Source organism: Hevea brasiliensis, chromosome 14 (genome assembly GCF_030052815.1).
Source record: "Hevea brasiliensis isolate MT/VB/25A 57/8 chromosome 14, ASM3005281v1, whole genome shotgun sequence".
NCBI lineage: Eukaryota > Viridiplantae > Streptophyta > Magnoliopsida > Malpighiales > Euphorbiaceae > Hevea > Hevea brasiliensis.
The window spans coordinates 23,170,890-23,193,449 of record NC_079506.1 but is presented as its reverse complement, the minus strand read 5'-3'; the positions used below and the strand labels follow the sequence as shown (position 1 = coordinate 23,193,449).

Below are 22,560 nucleotides of genomic sequence, written 5' to 3'. Positions count from 1 at the left end.
CAGGTATGTTTCAAAGGGATGAAGGAAAGTAAAAAATGGTATATAGATAATGGTTGTTCAAAGCACATAACCGGTGAAAAGGACAAGTTTTCAAAAATCACAATGGAAGATGGAGGACATGTAAAATTTGGAGATAAAGGAAAAGGAAAAATAACTGGAAATGGCACAATTGGAACCAAACATTGTATTGAATATGTGTCGCTTGTTGAAGGATTGAAATACAACTTGCTAAGTGTAAGCCAACTTTGTGATAAAGGTTTTGAGGTAAAGTTTACTTCTTCTCTATGTACAATCAATAACATAGATAATGACACATTGTTCATTGCCAATAGATCCAATAATGTTTACTTGCTTGACATGAATAATTTTGAAACTAATCATGGTACATGTCTAGTATCTTTTGATAACTCTAGTTATTTGTGGCATAGAAGACTGGGTCATGCAAGGATGCATACACTCTCAAAATTGTCTAAGAAAGAACTTGTTAATGGTCTTCCTAAGATTCATTATGAAAATGAATTTCAATGTAGAGCATGTGCACTAGGAAAGTATACTAGAGCATCTTTTAAATCTAAAAATATTGTGTCTACCACTAGGCCATTAGAATTGCTTCATCTTGATTTATTTGGACCCGTATCTCCTACTAGTCTTAGTGGGAAGTCATATGTTTTAGTTATTGTTGATGACTATTCAAGATATACATGGACATTCTTCCTTGCTCACAAGGATGAGACTTTTGAAAAATTCACCTCTTTTAGTAAAATGGTTCAAAATGAAAAAGGTTTTTGCATCACATCTATAAGAAGCGACCATGGAACTGAATTTGAAAATCATTTATTTGAGAAATATTGTGATAAATATGGAATCAATCATAATTTTTCAGCTCCTAGAACACCACAACAAAATGGGGTAGTAGAAAGGAAAAATAGGACTTTGCAAGAAATGACTAGAACTATGTTGAATGAAAATAATTTGCCAAAGTACTTTTGGGCTGAAGCTGTTAATACATCTTGCTATGTGTTGAATAGAATTTTGATTAGACCAATTTTGAAAAAGACCCCCTATGAGCTGTGGAAAGGAAGAAAACCAAATATCTCATATTTCAAGGCATTTGGTTGTAAGTGTTATATTTTAAATAACAAGAAGGATAACTTAAAGAAGTTTGATGTTAAATCTGATGAAGGAATCTTTATTGGATATTCAACAAAGAGTAAAGCCTATAGAGTGTTCAATAGAAGAACCTTAGTTATTGAGGAAACTATTCATATTTTGTTTGATGAGGCTAACCCTTCTATTAGAAGGAAAAATGTTTATGATGATAATAATGAGCAGGTATTTGGAAAAGAAAATATAATATCAAGTCAAGAAATGGAATAAATTGATGACAAAGATAAAGAAACTCAAGGAGATACCGCAATAGATGTCCATGATGCCAATAATGATCAAATCAATGAAGAAATGTCGAATTTGGAAGAATTACAAGTGAATGAGCCCCAACATGAAGATTTACCTAAAGAATGGAGATTCCATAGAAATCATCCTCAAGAAGACATTATTGATGATCCATCTCAGAGGATGATGACTAGAGCACAATTGAGAAGATATTTTGGTAATGTTGCTTTTGTTTCACAAATTGAACCTAAATGTTTTGAAGATGCTCAAAATGATGAAAGTTGGATTCTTGCCATGCAAGAAGAACTAAATCAATTTGAGAGAAATAAAGTTTGGAATTTAGTTCCTAAACCAAAAGATCATTCAATTATTGATACTAAATGGATTTTTAGAAACAAAATGGATGAAAAAGGCAATGTTGTTAGAAACAAAGCTAGACTAGTGGCTCAAGGCTACAACCAAAAATAAGGGATTGATTTTGATGAAACCTTTGCTCCGGTTGCTAGAATTGAAGCTATTAGAATGTTGTGTGACTTTGCATATTACAAGGACTTTATGCTTTATCAAATGGATGTCAAGAGTGCATTTTTAAATGGTTATATTGATGAGGAAGTGTATGTTGCACAATCTCCAGCCTTTGAAAATCATGAGCATCCAAATCATGTTTATAAACTTACTAAAACTTTATATGGTTTAAAACAAGCTCCTAGAGCATGGTATGAAAGGCTTAGTAAATTCCTTTTACAAAATGATTTCCAAAGAGGCAAAGTGGACACAACACTTTTTGTTAAGAAGCATCATAATGATGTGCTCATTGTGCAAATTTATGTTGATGATATAATTTTTGGTGCTACTAACGAATCTCTTTGCAAGAAATTTTCTAAGATTATGCAGAATGAATTTGAAATGAGCATGATGGGTGAGCTCACATTCTTCCTTGGACTTCAAATTAAGCAAATGAAAGATGGCATCTTCATAAATCAATCAAAGTATATCAAGGATATGTTGAAGAAATTTAAAATGGGAGATTTGAAGAGCATAGGCACTCCTATGAGTTCAACAATTAAAATGGACAACGATGAAAAAGGTAAAGAAGTAGATACCAAGCTTTATAGAGGTATGATTGGCTCTCTTTTGTACCTTACTGCATCTAGACAAGACATACACTTTAGTGTTTGCTTGTGTGCAAGATTTCAATCATGTCCAAAAGAATCCCATCTAAGTGCAGTTAAAAGGATCTTTAGATATCTCATTGGCACATACTCAATTGGTTTATGGTATCCAAAATGTGAATCATTTAATCTTGTTGGTTATAGTGATTCCGATTTTGCTGGAAGTAGATTGGATAGAAAAAGCACTTCAGGTACTTGTCAATTTCTTGGTCTTGCACTAGTTTCTTGGCACAGTAAGAAACAAACTTCAGTAGCTTTATCTACAGCTGAGGCATAATATATAGCTGCTGGTAGTTGTGTTGCTCAAATTTTATGGATGAAACAACAATTGGAAGATTTTGGTTTAAAATATAATCTTGTTCCAATTAGGTGTGATAACACAAGTGCCATAAACTTGATCAAAAATCCAGTCCAACATTCAAGAATAAAACATATTGAGATCAGACATCATTTCATTAGAGATCATGTTCAAAATGGAAATATCAAAATAGAATTTGTTGCCTCTGAAAATCAACTTGCTGATATTTTTACAAAACCACTTAATGAGGAAACCTTTTGTAAAATTAGAAGGGAAATTGGCATGAGTGAACCACTTGCTTGAAATTTAAGTCATAGTAATTTAATATATTTGCATTTTATCCAATGTGTGAGTAATTTGCTGTGATATAAATTTGCTGAGAAAACTCTAAAGAACATTAGCTAACTTGTTTGTGTACTCAGGATATTAGTTTACTAAGTTGTATGCTAATGTTGCGTGACTAAAATCAGTTTACTATATAGTGTACTGTTCAAATTTCAAACCAAAAAGTGATTGTGCTTGAAACTCTCTGCACTTCAAACATTGCACTTATCTATTCACATTTGGTATGACATTCTCAGTGCTGTGTCAGACATATAGAAATATATATATGTGCATATAAAGATAGATAGACATATTTGAAATAACAAAAAAAAAGGTTCAGATAAAGTACACTAGAATGGAAAAGCGCGGGACTCAAGAAACTTAAACCTTTGCTACACGAAAACCGTCACCCATTTTTCCTCTCTCCTCTGCATTGGCTTAAGGCATTACACTTCCAAATATTTTTTTTTTTTGGCAAATCTAACCCATTTTCATCAGACTGCTTATCTCTCTCATCTCTCCTTCATTCATCACTGCACCGAAAAGCCATTTTTAGATTTCACCATTCTTTTTAGTCTTCATTTCCCATCGATGGCTCGCACTAAATGCAAAACCCCTGCTGCTGCTGCTGTTTCGTCATCTCCCTGTCGCCGCATTACGGAAGAAATTGAAAGAAAAGAAGAACTCACCTGAACCTGAATCAACTAGTGCATCCTCCGACCCATCTAAGGTTGTCGAACCCGCTGTATCGGCACCAGAAAAGAAAAAGAGGAGAAAAATGCGCGGGATTGATACCCAACGCAAAAAGGGTGCTGCCCAATCTTCGGGTTCTGTTGATAAAGCGCTGCTTGATTGTAAATTCATCAAATGGGATTACTTTGGTCAGGTAAATTTTCAATTCAAAGAACTTTTTGAGTTTCAAGAATGGATGACTGTTTGTGAGTGTACAAATGCGTATTACCCTAGACTGGTTCAAGACTTTTATAGAACTCTAAGAACAGTTGATGACGAAGACAAATTTGAAGTTGTTTTGAATGATAGTGCATATGTTGTTTCTGTTGAGATGATTGCTAAAGCTTTGAAATTGCCTAATGATGGAAATAAAATCTTCACTCATAGAGATGTTGCTAGGGTTCCAGGCTTTAACTTGGCTGAGTTTGAAAATGAAGTCTTCCCTGCCAACACTGTCACAAATGAAAAGTCCACTAGCACAAAAGCTTTTCAACATAAACTCATTCACAGTATGGTGAACTACATTTTTTGTCCTAAGTCTGGCAGCTATAGCTATTTGAGTTACCTGGATATGTGCATCATGTGGCACATTGTTAACAAAGTAATGATGAATTTGGCTTATTTGATTTTCAAGAATATGTGTAAAGCTTATGGGATTGGAAAATTGCCTTATGCACATCTCTTGACTGCTTTGTTTAAAGAGCTGAATATAAATGTTTCTAAGGAAAGTTCTAGGATAGATTTGATTGTACTTAGAGAAATTTGATGCGTCCCTACCGCAAGTGCACGGGTCGTACAAGTAGTATAGAAAAGATATCGATCCCACGAGGAGTCGTGTTAATGATTGAATTTTTGATATAAAAGTTGACTAAATCGAAGTATTTATGAAATTAAAGTAATGAATTGATGGGTAATGGAGCGTGAAATCTATATGTGCAAAATCAATATTCTATTCAACAATGTATTGCATTAAACTAAAATTGCATCAAATTGAAATAAGTAAGTTCAGGTATGGCAATATTCAAAATGGCAAGTAATTAAATTCGATTAGAAATTAACAATGGTAAAAAGGCGATTCTGGAGTTCGGGATTTCATATTCGAGCTATTTTGGGATTTTAAATTGGTTATCCAATCTTATGAAACTTATGGGTTTTAAGGAGATTAATTCTTAAATCCTTTGAATTCCCTTTCGAGTGAGACAAAGAGTGCCTTAATCAAACTAATCCTACTTTCGTGGAGTTAGAATTAATTAAGACCCATTAAGTTCTTTAATTAATCTGTGAATCCTCTTAATCCTTAGCCTATTTCTAGGTCTAAGTTAATTAAGTCCAATTTCTTGATTATCTATCACAAGGCCTTCTCCTTTCGGTGCTTCAACCATGGATTAAGAACATCACTTAATGGGATCCTACACTAAGCATGTCATTAAGCATACAAGAAATGAATAAAACTCATTAAGACCACAAAATATGGATTACCCAATCAAAATCCACAAAATATCTCAAATATTTCAACCCTTACTCCAGAATCAAAAGTAAACTACTCACTATCCATAATGCTTACAAGATATATTGAGTTTAAATGGAAATAAAGCTTTAATCTAGGCTAAGAAATAAGAAATTAAACACTAGAAATGTAGAAAAATGTAAGGAAAGAAAGAAATCTGCAAATCTTGGTTGAAAATGGTGTGGAAGGTGAAAGTGACTCCTCAAATTCTGCTCAGCCCCTCCTTTTCTTTTCTGCTTCCTTGTCTCTCCTCTAAAATGGGATAATGAGACTATTTATAGCATTTTTCTGACATGGAGCCCTAAAATGGTATGTTCTAGGAGGAATTATTTGAGGGAATCTCCTGCCAGCTCATTAATGAACTCTTTATGGGACTGCATAAGTGGACTGCATAAGTTATGCAGTCCCTTATGCAGTTTTCGGCTGATTCTGAGTCACTTATGTGAAACTGCATGACTTGGTGCATAGGTTATGCACAATTCCGTGAAGGTGCATAAGGGAGGCGAGAATGTGCATAAGCTATGCAGTCTCCTTATGCACATTTCGGCTGGTTCTGGAACAGTGATCTTTCTCCTTATGCAGATCTGCATAGCTTATGCGGCAAGTTATGCACAGTTTGGTCAATGCATATTTCAGCTTGAAAACCTATTTTTGACATCTTTGGCTGTAGAAGACACTCCTCAATGGCAAAATTCTCTTCAGTCCTTCAAAAACACCATTTTCCCTACAAAACAAAGTAAAAATTACAAATTAATGCAAAATTGATAATTATGAAAAACTAACTAATTAACTAATGAAATTAGCTAAAAATGACTAATAATCAAATAAAAATGGTTATAAAATTAGACCTAAATGACTATGCAAAATGTATGCATCAAATACCCCCAAACTCAAGCTTTTGCTTGTCCTCAAGCAAACTTTAAAATGTAATGCAAAAATTTTTAGGGGTGCCTTATCCAAAGAGCTATGAAAATTACCTATTAAAGTAACTAAACACACCTTTAGCCATACCAACAATCCATATACCCATCCTTCAAAATGCAAAGAATTTAATGCTTATCCAAGCTTTCACCGCTTAGCAATCAAGTCAATTATCATTCAAAATCCCCAAACCAACAAATCAAAAGAGATAGTCATGCTCAAAAGGAATTCTAGGACAATCAATAACCAAAGTATCTCAACATGGAATGATAGAATTGAATGAATGAATGAATAATTTTCCAATCCCATAGGCAAATTCCCTACTCCCATCTCCACTAATGTAGCAAGTACTATCAAGAGATCAAAGGTCTTTTTAGGGATGTAATGGGGCCATGGGGTTCAAAATGAGGCTAAGAAGAAAAATGGGTAAAAAGGGTTCAAAGCATGAGAATATTTTCAATTTTGACAACATAAGGTACACCTTTTTATTTTATTACATTTTTTTTTCTTTTTCTCTTCTTTTTTTTTATATATATATATAAGTGGAGGAGAGAAATACACAATGAGAATTGTCAAGTGCTAGCATAGTTTACAAAACACATAAAAATGAGGGACATTTGATTTTTTAAACTTGCATTTTGTATTTTCTTTTGATGATTGTCCCTAAAATTTGCCACCCCCAAACTCATTTCTTTTAATACTTTGGGTGGATTTCTTTCATTTTGAATGGCAATAGTGAAAAGCACATATACTAGCACTTTTACAAGATGACAAGCACTTCTTCTCCCTTTTATTGTATATTTTTTCTTCTTCTTTTTTTATTTTTATTTCTATTATTTTTAGAAAGTGTACCTAATATTCAATATTATTCTCATGAAAAAGGGTTGGAGTGTTTGGTTCATTGGCTAGGTAGCAATAAGGGTTTCAAGAAAAATTAGGAATAAAAAGGTTCAAAGGGGTTTGCAAGGGTTAATTTTAATTAGGAAAAAGGCCAAAGGTTTAAAATGAGAGGGTTTAAATCAAAGAATGCCTAATCATTTCTCTTTTCAAGTATAAGCTGGTATTTCGCCTTGAAAGGTTTAGAAAATTTGTTCTAGGATTGGTGAGACATCATTTGACTACCTTATATCCAATAACTCCCTCTAAACACTTCCATCTCCAAATGACTAGTTGGGTGGCTTTTTGGCTAAGAAGATATAGGCAAGGGATAACACTTCAAAACTTTGCACCTCTTAGGAACTTTCAATCCACAAACCCAACTAAAGGTAAGTCAAATCACTCTCATAGGCAACTTTTCAATACTCAAGGGATTTGGCAAAAGATTTTAATGCATGATGCATGATTCCTAAAATGAGTAATGCATTAACTAAATGGAGGGAGTCTATTTGTATGCAATTTGTACAATTTCTAAGTGATGTATAATGTGTGTGTAAATGTGTTATGTATATGTATGTATGGATGTATATGTAAAATATTTACAATATATGAAAATGAAATGGGATGAGATGTTCCTATACTCAAAATGTGAAAAATGAAGCAAAAATTAAGCAAAAATCAGAATGTGCACCCCCAAACTCAAAATTGGACATTGTCCTCAATGTCTCATGCAATGTGTTATCAAAAGTCAAAGTAAATGGTAATTACCAGGAATTGTAAAGATTAAGAGCAAAAAGAAAGAGTTACCTGGTATGTAGCAGATGAGAATTCAAGATAAAGGGATGCATAAGAAACTGCACAGGTTATGCAGAGTTAAGTCTTTGTCGAGCATGTGCATAAGTAAGGTGCATAAGCGTGCGGTCTTGCATAAGAGGCAATATATGTTGCATAGGCTATGCAGACAGTTGCATAAGGAATACAACACATGCGATCTTTGCATAAGTAGCGAAAGGGTTGCCTGAGTTATGCAAAACAGTTGCATAAGGGAAATACAACTGCAGTGTATACAAAAGTCTTTGCATGGGAATTGGCAAGGGAAATGTACAACCAGCAGAGAAGTATTGAAATATATACAGTATGGGCAAATATGTACAAAAGGGCAATAAGTGCAATGAAAATTAAAGAAGACTAATGTAATAGCTATTCAATAAAACTTCAAGAAAAAGCAATTTAAAACAAACTAATTCAAAACAAACAAACATAATTTGAAACAAACTATAAATGTTTGAACATATTTACAAAGAAAAGGTCCTACAAGATTGAACAAAAGTAAAGCAGAGCTAATCTATGTCTATTGTTTTGCCTTTGTCCAAGGATGTTGCTAAGAAGTGGTGGTCTGCTAATTTGTCGAAATGATGGTGCTGGAGGAGGTGATGGAGGTGGGGGTGGCATGCCCAAAAAGATCATGAGTTGCTTCACCATTTCCTTCAATTCTTTCTGCTTGTCCCTGGTTTCCATGACAAGGTCAAATAGGTGATCATGACGATCCTTGAGTGTATCAAGACCAGTGTCAAGCTTCCTATCCACAAAGTAGATATCATCACTAAGCCTGTCAAGGTAGGTGAATAAGGCTTTAGTGTTGAATGCAGGAGGGGCTGTGGATGAGGTAGGTTCAGCTGTAGGAGGAATGGGCTGAACAGAGGCTGTTGGGGTGTCCTGAGCAGGCTGAGGGGGTGGGGTAGGTGTAGTAGGGTCTTTGTGGGGTGATGTGAAAGGTTGGGTTTCTGGTTGTGCAATAGGCTCAGTTTCTGCTGCAGGGTGGGCAGTATCAAAATATGACAAATTGAACCCTGTTTTGGTTAAGTGTGCAGTATCAAAATATAAAGTGTCCACAAGTGCTGGTATTGAGTGCTCTGTAGGATTAAAACCAAAATGCTTGGCTATGACAGTGATGAGGCCACCCAAAACAATGTCACCTATGGATTTGGTGGCAATATGCAGCACATGCTCACAAAAGAAATAACCAGGAGAAACCTTAACTTTGTGAAATGCACACCATAACATAAAGAGTTCAGATTTTCCTACAGCACCAGAACTAGTCCCTCTGCCCAATATTGTGCTAGCAATCAGCCTATGAATAAACCTAAGTGCAGGGTCAAGTATTTGGGATGTTTTTGATCTTCCAGCAGAGAAAGTTTGAGGTTGGTTTGTGATGATTCTCCAAAATTGGGCAGCATTCCAAATGCCCTTGTTGGCTACCTCTACTCCAGTATGTGGTACTCTAAATAACCCATCAATAGCAAAACCAAAAATGCTATGAAATTGGTCCAATGACAGCTCTCTATTTTGCCCCAAGCATCTAAATTTCATAATTGGTTTATGGTCTACATCATGCAATTTAAGGGTAGCAGAGAATGAAGAAATAAACTCCAAAACTAGAGTTGGATAAACTATCTCCTGTTTATGCACAAATTCCATCCAACCCATCCCATCAAGATATGCAACTACATTGTCAAATAAACCAAGGGATTGTAGAGAATCGGCAGATATATACCTAGTGGGTTGGACCCTCCTATCCTTGAGTCGCTTAAAAGCTGCCTTTTGAATTGTATCAGGAAGAGGCCAGGGTAGCTTTTATACATGTGAGGCTGCCGAAATTGTCTTTTTGCTGGAAGAGGGTGTAGAGGCTGGAGCTTTTGGCTTTTTGGGTGGCGGTTCCGACAATGGGGTGGGTGGGTCTTTGCGTTTGGACAGAGTAGTGGGAGTGGACTTGGGTCGCACTGCTTTGGTCGGGATTTTACGTTTGTATGTGGTTGGGGGAGGTGGTGGGGGTGTCGCTTGTGGAGGAGAATTGGAAGTGGGGGGTATCGATGACAATGGAGAGACTTCGAGAGGAGAAGCTGGACGGGAGTGGGGAGGTGACTCCATTGCTGATGAAGAAGATGGAAAAGATAATGGGGAAAGAAGAAAATCGAAGAAGAATGAGAATTAGGGCAAATGTAGTGAGAATCGAAATGGAGAAGAAGGCATGAGGAGGAGTTATGCCGGAATGAGGATTGTGAGAGAAGAAGGGCAGTGAACAGGTTTATCGGGGTGAAGGTGGGAAAGAAAAAGGAAAAAAATTTGATTTAAATGGGTTTTGTGAAAGACTGCATAAGGGGAAAGTGCATGTGCATGACTTATGCACCAGCTTATGCAAGTGTTGCCTTGTTTTGAAGTTCAGAAAAATATGTTGCAGAAGTGCATAGGCCATGCACGTTGCTTATGCAGGTCTCGGCAACTTTTGAAAATTGGGAAGTGAAGTCATGCGGGAGTGCATAAGTCATGCACTCCCCTTATGCACCTCTCGGCAAAATTGGTTTTTCAGAAAATCGGGTCATGCAGAAGTGCATAGGTCATGCACTCTGCTCATGCACTCTTCGGCAATTTTTGGAACTTGGGTTGGTGGTCATGCAGATGTGCATAAGCTATGCACTCTTCGGTGGGTTTTGAAATTCAGAATCTTTGGTTATGCAGAAGTGCATAAGCTATGCACATTGCTTATGTAGGTCTCGGCAACTTTTGAAATTTTCTGATTTCTGGTCATGCAGAAGTGCATAGGTCATGCACTCTGCTTATGCACCCCTCGGCAAGTTTGAATTTTTGGAGTTTTTGGTCATGCAGAAGTGCATAGGTTATGCACTCTGCTTATGCACCCCTTGGCAGGTTTGAATTTTTGGAGTTTCTGGTCATGCAGAAGTGCATAGGTTATGCACTCTGCTGCTTATCTGTTTCAGAGAGAGAAAATGCAGAATTTGAAGTTGTGCAAATGTGCATAAGTCATGCACTCACCTTATGCAAGTTTTGACAGATATGAAATTTGACAAAATGAGGTTATGCAGAGTTGCATAAGCTATGCACTCTCCTTATGCACTTGCAATAAAGGTGGAAAATGGCAAGAATTGTGGTTATGCAGGATTGCATAAGCTGTGCAGTTGCTTATGCACAATTCAACAAAATTAAGATTGCAATGGAACATGATTTGCAAGTGTGAAAAATACCCTAAAATGAAGAAATATAATTCCATGAAGCATAAACCATGAGAAATTTTCACTAAAAACACATCAATATATACAAAGTGTATCAAAAAAGCATCACACAAGCATGTAAAAATGGATCCTACATAAAAGACCTTTGAGAACTATGCCATTTTAAGTCAAATTCTGTAAATCAACATTTAGCACATAAAACTCCATAAAATCTGCATGAAGTTGCATCTAACCACAAATGAGAAATGAACTCTCCAAGTTTTGCCAAGAAAATGCAGCATTTCTACCTTGTATCCTATAACCCAAAGAAGCTCAAAACTGCAAAAATGACTCACTTACCACCATATTAACATTATAAGCACAAGTATTAAAAAGTTACACATCCAACCTCACCAAAAACACAAGCTTTTTGCTGCAGACACCCTTTTTGCTGCAGAATGTACTTTTCCTCTGCATAAACCAGATTGCAGCTCCTGCAAAGGTTATGCAGCAAAAACCAAATCAGTTCTTTTGAAGAACAAAATTCTCAAGTTAAGAATTACTTCCCCAACAGTTCACCAGCCTTTCTTCATGGAATTACATCTACAAGGGACAAGATTTAACAATGTCAAAAATTGAATTTGGGGAGATTTAAGATAAAAACTAAATCAATGAAAATGAGAGTAAATTAGCAAAAGCAAAATAAAAGGACTTGGGATGCCTCCCAAGAGGGCTAATTTATAGTCCTTAGCTGGACTCTTCATGAATTTCACTGAAAAGAGGTGAGGGATTGGAGAGCTTGTAACAGCTTGCTCCTATTATTGGGTCTCCAGTTATGTAATGTTTCAATCTATGCCCATTGACCTTGAAATTCTCAGATTTTTCACTCCAAATTTCAATTGCTCCATAAGGGAAAACCTTAGAAACTCTATATGGACCAGTCCACCTTGACTTGAGTTTTCCGGGGAACAATTTCAATCTTGAGTTAAACAACAAAACTAAATCACCTTCTTTGAATTCCTTTTTTCTCAGATGCTTATCATGCCAAACTTTAGTTCTTTCTTTGTAAATACGGGCACTTTCATAAGCATCCATCCTCAATTCCTCAAGCTCATTAAGTTGTAACAACCTTTTCTCACTAGCTTGCTTAAGATCAAAATTCAAGGTTTGAATGGCCTAATATGCTCTATGTTCTAGCTCCACAGGTAAATGACAAGACTTACCATACACCAACCTAAAGGGAGTAGTTCCTATAGGGGTTTTGTAGGCAGTCCTATATGCCCATAAAGCATCATCTAGTTTGATAGACCAATCTTTCCGAGAATTGTTCCTTTATTTTCTCCAAAATATGCTTGAGCTCTCTGTTAGAAATTTCAACTTGTCCTAAAGTTTGAGGGTGGTATGGTGTAGCTATCTTGTGCACTACACCATACTTCCTCATTAGGCTCTCAAATTGCTTATTACAAAAATGGGAACCCCCATCACTAATTATAGCCCTAGGAGCTCCAAATCTGCTCAAGACAAATTTCTTCAAGAATTTCACTACCACTCTAGCATCATTAGTTGGAGTTGCAATAGCTTCCACCCACTTTGACACATAGTCAACTCCAACTAAGATGTATCTATTACCATATGAAGGAGGGAATGGCCCCATAAAATCTATTCCCCAAACATCAAATAATTCCACTTCAAGAATATTATTTAGGGCATTTGATCTTTTTGACAAATTTCCACTCCTTTGACATTTATCACAATCCAGCACAAATTTCCTCACATCCTTAAAAAGATTTGGCCAAAAGAAACCAGCTTGCAAAATTTTACTAGCTGTTTTAGAGATTCCAAAATGTCCTCCATAATCTGAAGCATGGCAATGATGCAAAATACTCTGTGTCTCCTCTTCAGGAATACACCTCCTTATTAAACCATCACAACATCTCCTGAAGAGTAAAGGATCGTCCCATCTATAAAACTTCACCTCATGCAAAAACTTTTTCTCTTGTTGCCATGTCATACCTAGAGGTAAAACTCCACAAGATAGATAATTCACAAAGTCTGCATACCAAGGTAGTTTAGCAACAAGAGAGAAAAGTTGTTCATCCAAGAAAAATTCATCAATAGGGATTTCATCCAATTCTTCACCATCCAATTTCAACCTACTAAGATTATCAGCAACTACATTTTCAGCTCCCTTCTTATCTCTAATCTCCAAATCAAACTCTTGTAACATCAGAATCCACCTAACGAGCCTAGGCTTAGCCTCCTTTTTACGGAGCAAATACCTGATGGCTGCATGATCTGAAAATATAACCACCTTTGAGTCAATAATGTAAGGTCTGAATTTTTCCAATGCAAAGACAATTGCTAAAAATTCCTTTTCAGTTGTTGCATAATTTGTTTGAGCCTCATCCAGTGTTCTACTAGCATAATAAATAGCATAAGCCTTTTTGTCATTTCTTTGACCAAGAACAGCTCCAATTGCATAGTTGCTAGCATCACACATAATTTCAAAAGGTAGGCTCCAATCAGGTGGTTGCATGATTGGTGCAGTGATAAGAGCTTGCTTCAACCTGCAAAAGGCATCCAAACACTCTTGGTCAAATATAAATGGTGTATCATTACTTAACAAATTAGACAAAGGTTTAGCTATTTTGGAAAAATCCTTGATAAAGCGTCTGTAGAACCCGGCGTGTCCTAGGAAACTTCGAATTCCCTTGACATTGGTAGGAGGGGCCATCTTCTCTATCACTTCGACTTTGGCTTTATCAACCTCTATTCCTCTGTTAGACACCAAATGTCCAAGCATTATCCCTTCCTGAACCATGAAATGACACTTTTCCCAGTTTAACACAAGGTCAGTATCTGCACATCGCTGCAAAATTTTAGAAAGGTTAGCCAAGCATATATCAAATGAAGATCCATAAACAGAGAAATCGTCCATAAAAACCTCCATTATGTCTTCAATGAAATCTGAGAAGATTGCCATCATACACCTTTGAAAAGTGGCTGGTGCATTACACAACCCAAATGGCATCCTTCTATAAGCAAAGGTTCCATATGGACAAGTAAAAGTGGTTTTCTCTTGATCATTTGGATGGATAGGGATTTGAAAAAAACCTGAATATCCATCTAAATAGCAAAAGTAAGAATGCCTAGCTAGTCTTTCCAACATCTGATCAATGAAGGGAAGTGGAAAATGATCTTTTCTAGTGGCAACATTTAATTTTCTGTAATCTATGCACATTCGCCAACTAGTCACTGTTCTGGTGGGAATTAATTCATTATTTTCATTTTTGACCACTGTCATTCCACCCTTTTTTGGGACAACATGTACTGGGCTCACCCAAGTACTATCTGAGATAGGGTAAATGATCCCTGCATCAAGCAACTTCAAAATTTCCTTTTTAATAACTTCTTTCATATTTGGGTTCAACCTCCTCTGATGTTCAATAGATGGCTTACAATTTTCTTCCAAAATGATTCTATGCATGCAAAAGTGTGGGCTTATTCCCTTAATGTCATCTATGGTGTATCCTAAGACTTTCCTAAATTGTCTCAACACTCTTAACAACTTATCAGCCTCTAAGGTACTCAAGTTTGCATTTACAATTACTGGATAAGTGTTATTAGTGCCAAGAAATTCATACCTGAGCTGAGAAGGAAGTTGCTTAAGTTCTACCTTAGGTGCATCTTCTTCCTTGAATGATGGTTGCTTAGATTCTGCTTTTTCCTTTTGTGTGAGTTGAAAAACTGGAGCAGAAGTGAATGGTGGACTTCCCTCTAAGTGTTGAGCATATGCAGCTACATGAGGGTTGTCATAGTCTATGCCTCCTCCATGAACCAAACAATTTTCAAGTGGATCTTCTGGATATTTCTTTCTGAAGTGTTCTTCAACCAGCTCATCAATGATATCAACTCTCAAGCAAGTATCAGTTTCAGAATGATGCTTTTTCATAGTGTTATTAATATTGAAGACCAATTGCTCTTCACCAACCCTAAGAGTCAATTTTTCTCCCTTGACATCAATCAATGCTCCTGTTGTAGCTAGAAAGGGTCTTCCCAAGATGATTGGGATATTAAAATCTTCCTCCATGTCCAAGATGACAAAGTCAACAGGTATGTAGAACTTCCCAACCTTCAGAGGCACATTCTCCAAAATCCCTTCAGGATACTTAATTGACCTGTCAGCTAACTGAAGAGAAATATGGGTTGGCTTTAGATCTCCCATATTGAGCTTTTCATAAATGGAGAGGGGCATAAGGCTAACACTAGCCCCTAAATCACATAAAGCTTTTGTAGAACATGATTCCCCTATGTGGCATGGAATTGAAAAACTCCCTGGATCCTTGAGCTTTGGAGGAAGTTTCCTTTGGAGGATAGCACTACATTCTTCTGTCAAAGCTACAGTTTCATCATCTTCAAGTTTCCTCTTGTTTGAGAGAATTTCTTTCAAGAATTTTGCATAAGAGGGCATTTGTGAAAGAGCATCAACAAAAGGCACATTTATGTAAAGTTTCTTCAAAACCTCTAAGAACTTCCCAAATTGCCTATCAAGCTTGGCTTTGTGAAATCTTTGTGGAAAGGGAAGTTGTGGCTTGTAGGGTTCAGGAGGTATATATTTCTCTTCCTTCTCTTCAATTTCCTCTTTACATTTTTCTGCACTCTCTTGTTTTTCACTCTCATCAGTATTTTTCTCATTTTCTCTCTTCTCATCATTTTCACTCTTCTCATCATTTATAACTTTCCCACTTCTTAAAGTAATAGCTTGACATTGCTCTCTTGGGTTTTCTGGTTGACTTGGCAGTTTTCCAAAAGATTTAGCACTTGAGGAAGATGCTTGTTGTGCAATCTGGTTTTCGGCGATACATTATGTGTTTGCATCTGTTCGGCCTTGCTTTCATCTCTCTCATCTCCTCATCATGCTTATTTTGGTTAGCAAGAATCATTTGCAATAAAGCTTGATGGTGGAATTTCGTTCTTGCTTGCTGTTTTGGTGGAGGGTTCATATTTTTCTGCTAAAAATTAGGCAGTGGTTGCCTATTTTGCTGATATGGAACTCCTTGTTGCTGATGTGGTTGAAAATTCTGATTTTGAACTTGATTTTGCTGATTTCCCCATGAAAAGTTGGGATGATTCCTCCAATTTGGATTGTAAGTTTGAGAGTAAGGATTCCCCATTTGCTTGTTTCCATAATTACCAACATATGCTGCTTGTTCTCCATAATCTACTCCACAGCTGGTAGTTTCCTCTGCATAAGCCACTTGTTGTGAACTTCCAGCTGATGATGATGAACTAACCAACATACTCAAGTCTTCCATCTTCTTAGCCAAAACATTAGTAAGTGCATCAAATTTTGCATTAATCATGTTGAATGGATCAAGATCATACATTCCAGCAGCTTGCCTCTTTTGAGTTTGAGCTGGTCCTCTTGGACTACTCCAAAGATGAGTATTCTTTGCAATTTTCTCCAATAGCTCATAAGCTTCATCTTCATGCTTTATAATAAATTCTCCTCCTGTTTGAGCATCAATAATTCCTCTGATTGCAGGAGTGACATTTGTGTAAAAATTCTGATTTATCATCCATTTTAGAATGGCATGATGTGGGCATAATCTCTCTAATTCTTTCCATCTCATCCATGACTCATAAAGAGTTTCATCTTCTCTTGGTCTGAAAGCTGTCATTTGATTCCTCAATTCTTGAGTTTTTCCAGGTGGAAAATATTGTGCAAGAAATGCATCAGTGAGTTGCTCCCAATTTGTGATGGAGTTGTGAGGTAAAGAATCAAGCCAATCCAATGCTCTATCTTTTAAAGAGAACGGGAATAGCTTCAATCTTGCTGCATCATCAGACACTCCAGGTTGTTTTTGCATGTCACAGATCATAGCAAACTTCTTCAAATGTGTGTGTGGATTTTCAGAAGGATGATCTCCGAATTGAGAATTTTGAATCATTTGAAGAACTCCAAAATCCATCTTGTAACTATTTGCATCAATCCTTGGTCTTGCTATGCTCTCTCTCAAGTCATCAAAACGTGGAAAAGCATGATCCATCATACTTCCCCTAGGCAGATTAGCATTAACAACTTCTTCACCTTGGGCTGCATTTTCGTTGTTTCGATCATTTCCAGCATTACCAACACCAATTCTAATCCTCTCATCAGCCATGTTTGCTTCTAATTCAGTTTCTCTCAATGCTTCTTTCCTTTTTCTGGTTTCTTTCTTGTTGGCCTTACAAAATTTCTCAATTTTAGGATTAAATAATAAGGATGTGTCACTTGCGCTTCTAGCTCTTCTCATAAAAGATTAAAAGTACCTGAAAAAGAACAAACAAACACAAAATGAGAAGATAACAAAAATAAAACTATAAACAACTAAAATAATCAAGAATTCAATCTTAAACAAACAACTCCCTGGCAACGGCGCCAAAAACTTGATGCGTCACTACCGCAAGTGCACGGGTCGTACAAGTAGTATAGAAAAGATATCGATCCCACGAGGAGTCGTGTTAATGATTGAATTTTTGATATAAAAGTTGACTAAATCGAAGTATTTATGAAATTAAAGTAATGAATTGATGGGTAATGGAGCGTGAAATCTATATGTGCAAAATCAATATTCTATTCAACAATGTATTGCATTAAACTAAAATTGCATCAAATTGAAATAAGTAAGTTCAGGTATGGCAATATTCAAAATGGCAAGTAATTAAATTCGATTAGAAATTAACAATGGTAAAAAGGCGATTCTGGAGTTCGGGATTTCATATTCGAGCTATTTTGGGATTTTAAATTGGTTATCCAATCTTATGAAACTTATGGGTTTTAAGGAGATTAATTCTTAAATCCTTTGAATTCCCTTTCGAGTGAGACAAAGAGTGCCTTAATCAAACTAATCCTACTTTCGTGGAGTTAGAATTAATTAAGACCCATTAAATTCTTTAATTAATCTGTGAATCCTCTTAATCCTTAGCCTATTTCTAGGTCTAAGTTAATTAAGTCCAATTTCTTGATTATCTATCACAAGGCCTTCTCCTTACGGTGCTTCAACCATGGATTAAGAACATCACTTAATGGGATCCTACACTAAGCATGTCATTAAGCATACAAGAAATGAATAAAACTCATTAAGACCACAAAATATGGATTACCCAATCAAAATCCACAAAATATCTCAAATATTTCAACCCTTACTCCAGAATCAAAAGTAAACTACTCACTATCCATAATGCTTACAAGATATATTGAGTTTAAATGGAAATAAAGCTTTAATCTAGGCTAAGAAATAAGAAATTAAACACTAGAAATGTAGAAAAATGTAAGGAAAGAAAGAAATCTGCAAATCTTGGTTGAAAATGGTGTGGAAGGTGAAAGTGACTCCTCAAATTCTGCTCAGCCCCTCCTTTTCTTTTCTGCTCCCTTGTCTCTCCTCTAAAATGGGATAATGAGACTATTTATAACATTTTTCTGACATGGAGCCGTAAAATGGTATGTTCTAGGAGGAATTATTTGAGGGAATCTCCTGCCAGCTCATTAATGAACTCTTTATGGGACTGCATAAGTGGACTGCATAAGTTATGCAGTCCCTTATGCGATTTTACTGATCTCGAGTCACTTATGCGAAACTGCATGACTTGGTGCATAGGTTATGCACAATTCCGTGAAGGTGCATAAGGGAGGCGAGAATGTGCATAAGCTATGCAGTCTCCTTATGCACATTTCGGCTGGTTCTGGAACAATGATCTTTCTCCTTATGCAGATCTGCATAGCTTATGCGGCAAGTTATGCACAGTTTGGTCAATGCATATTTCAGCTTGAAAACCTATTTTTGATATCTTTGGCTGTAGAAGACACTCCTCAATGGCAAAATTCTCTTCAATCCTTCAAAAACACCATTTTTCCTACAAAACAAAGTAAAAATTACAAATTAATGCAAAATTGATAATTATGAAAAGCTAACTAATTAACTAATGAAATTAGCTAAAAATGACTAATAATCAAATAAAAATGGTTATAAAATTAGACCTAAATGACTATGCAAAATTTATGCATCAAAATTCACTCTGATACTGATGGAAGAAAGAAACGGTTTGAAAAAGGTGGTTCTTCCTCAGCTAAGGTTAGTTCAAATTCTACAAATGAGTTTATGAGTGAGCTTCAAGGGCTAAAAACTGCTATTAATGAGCAATTTAGTACAACCCATCAGTCCATTGAACTTCTGAGAAAATTTCTGGATGTGGTTGACTACAAAGTGAGTCACTTGCTTACTAAAAATGAGGAATTGAAGAAACTGATTGTGGATCTTCAGCAGGCCAAGGAAACTGGTTTCCCAACCAAAGTTGAGACTGATGTACCTGCAAATGATGCCTCATCTCCAGCTACTCAAGTCTCTGCTCATGGTACTGGTAGGGGTGAAGGTAATAAGGTTGGTGAGTCTCCGGCTGCTGTGGCACATGAAAGTGAACAAGTGGTTGAATCTGAAATTGAACCTGCAGCTGAAGCCCCTGTTGAACATACTAGTGAACAGGTTGTTGAACCTGAAGTTGGACCTGCAACTGATGTCCCTATTGAGCATGGTAGTGAAAAAGTTGTAGAACCCGAAAGTGAGCCAGTTGTTGAACCTCAGAGTGAACCACTTCTGGAACCCACAGCTGCCTCTACACAGCAGAAGGAAGCCTCTCTAAAGGATCACCAAGAGAGTGCTCCATCTCAACTATCTGCAGCTGCTGCACCTCTAGCCAAGAAAGGTAGAAAAAGATCTAAGTCTACCGTGTCAAATCCATACCAGTCCCTAGCTGCTGCCCTTCAATCTCCATCTGATGAAGATGAAGCACAGAAGCATGGCCAGTTGGTTGACCAAGGTTCTCAGCCACCTGCTGCTAAACCCACCAGGAAGAAGATGGTGCCTTCCAAAGCCACTCGCAGGAGCAAAAGACTTTTGTATATAATTCTCTATTGTACTTTTTGGTTTTATTTTACATTTCTTCTTAAACAATATTGAGATTAGGACCTTAGGAAAATGTATATAATTCTGTTCAATCATTGGTTGCTCTAATGGTGTCATGAATCATCTCTAACAGAAAAATTTGGGGCTCTTCTTGCTTCCATACCCTTGCCAATTATGGCAGCTCTGTACTGTGTCCTCTTCGCTTATGTTTGTAAGCATCCCTTACTTAAATCTTGGTCAATAATGTGGCTGCATTCTATTTTGAGTGTGGTATCACCATAACTAAATTGAGGAACAAGTTGATTAGTTGAGAAACTTATTGCTGAAAAAAAAAAAAATTCAGTTAAGTACCGTAACATATTCTGGTCAGGCATGCTCTGTTGTCCAACTGTTTAATTAATCACTTTGAAAGGTAACAATTTAAATTAACTTTATTGTGATATGCTTGTGGCATGAGCAGGTTCAGCTGGTCTTGGATTTCTCCAGTTCTGCAACCTGAATAGCTTCAGGACAAAGTTTATCCTTGGCTTTTCTCTCTTCATGGGCCTCTCTGTGCCACAGTACTTCAATGAATATCTTTTAATATCTGGACGTGGCCCTGTTCACACTGGTGCCACCTGGGTATGCACGTTTGAATTGCTGCAAATTCTGTGGTATAGCAATTGTATCCATTTACATGACAGAAATTCATGTTCATCCTCTTAAGAAGTTCTGCTTTTCTTTATTGCTTGCAGTTCAACAACATAATGCAATTGATTTTCTCATCTCCGGCAACAGTGGCAATTATGGTTGCATTCTTCTTGGACCTCACTCACAGTCTGAGGCACAGCTCGACCCGGCGAGACAGCGGTAGGCACTGGTGGAGCAAGTTCAGAAATTTTGATCAAGACGTTAGGAGTGAAGAGTTCTATTCACTGCCTTACAACCTTAACAGGTTCTTCCCTTCATTTTAACTTTGAAGCAATCACTCGCCAGGCAAAGAAAGGAGTAAAAGTATAGAATATTGTCAATTTATTACATCTTTGCAACAAATTAAATGTCTTATCAAATGCAGAACACAAGAAAGAAAATTTATATAGGGCAGTTTAAGCCAGGATACTGACTACTGGCTAATCTTGTAATTACAGTATAATTATAGATATATGTGTGTAGAAAGAATCTTAAAAGCGCTATTACGGAAATTTCTATCCACTGCAAAAAAAAAAAAAAAAGAAGGATATTGATGGGGTTAATTCTTCTCCCCTCGTACCAACGAGCATATCTAATTGCTTAATTTCTTAAGTGTGGCCTTCTGATAAAATATGATGCATTCTTATTTGTTTGTCTATTCTTTTGAAAGAACATAGCATCTTAGCATTATTGGAGAATTATATTCATGTAATTGAAGTTATTTTCCAATAAAAGTCATATCTATTGTTTTCTTCTTAGTTTATGTTATTTTTCTCTTTAATTTAGGCTACTTTCTCTTTTGTTTTATTTTATCAAAGACTCATAGTGCATACCCTTTACTTCAAGAAGCATCCTATAATGGAAGACATATTTTACCATACTAATATGGTTAAGTAAATTGTCAAGTTTTTGGTGGAACTGAAGCGGAAGAAAAATGCAATACTGCATGGGGAATTAAAGTACTTATATCATGAGCTGGTATGAAGCTGCCTCTTAAATTATCAAAGTTACTTCAATTCACTTTCATTCCCCATATCATGCTGCAGTTATTTTCCTCTTCAGTTCCAACAAACTCAACAATTCCTCTATCCATAAGAGACTAAAAAATTACTTCTAATATAAGATGCTTCTTAACCTAAGGGCTGAGCACTTGAAGCTTACCATAATTAAATAAGAGATTCAATGTCTTCTCTAACATTTTATTTTTTATTTTTTGCATTCTGTGGAGTTTTTGGTTTTACTTTTCTCCTTCTATGAGGAGCTGATTTGCCATGTGGCTGTCTTCTTCTCTTTTATGGATTTTATTTTTATATTTTCCATGGGAAGGTGTCTGTTGGTTTGGGATAATTGTTGATCAATTTTGTGGCATAAATGTGATATCTTAAAAGACTATAACAATTGTAATGTCTCTACTAGATGTTGAGACAAGAAATCAATTCAATAGCCATGTGATCCTCTGTAGGTTTTCGGAGATTTTTCTTATGTCGTAGGGTTATATCATAATTTGTCGGTATCAATATTCTTAATGGTAGATGTATGGCTATTTTATTAATTGAATGTCACTTTTTTTTTATTTGTGTACGGAAATTAAGTCCTCTCCCTAAATGTCTTGAGAGTACACTCCTTCGTATCAACCTCATATATTTAGAATAAATAATCTCATGGTTTCCAATGAAGTTGAACCATGGTTAATAAAAATAGAAGAGGGACTTCTATCTTT

General features: G+C 36.2%; 1 protein-coding gene and 1 non-coding gene across 2 annotated transcripts; both read left to right on the top strand.

The window, feature by feature from the left end:
• Positions 1–16,818: 16,818 nt before the first annotated feature.
• On the top strand, positions 16,819–16,925 carry LOC131173657 (small nucleolar RNA R71). The gene has a single exon (XR_009143970.1). It is a non-coding gene; the product is annotated as a small nucleolar RNA R71 (small nucleolar RNA).
• Positions 16,926–20,300: 3,375 nt separating this feature from the next.
• LOC131173172 (nucleobase-ascorbate transporter 4-like) lies at positions 20,301–21,488 on the top strand. The gene is made up of 3 exons (XM_058135100.1): positions 20,301–20,382; positions 20,632–20,792; positions 20,906–21,488. Exons 1-3 carry the CDS (start codon positions 20,346–20,348, stop codon positions 21,122–21,124), a joined length of 417 nt encoding a protein of 138 aa, XP_057991083.1. The 5' UTR covers positions 20,301–20,345; the 3' UTR covers positions 21,125–21,488.
• Positions 21,489–22,560: the final 1,072 nt, after the last annotated feature.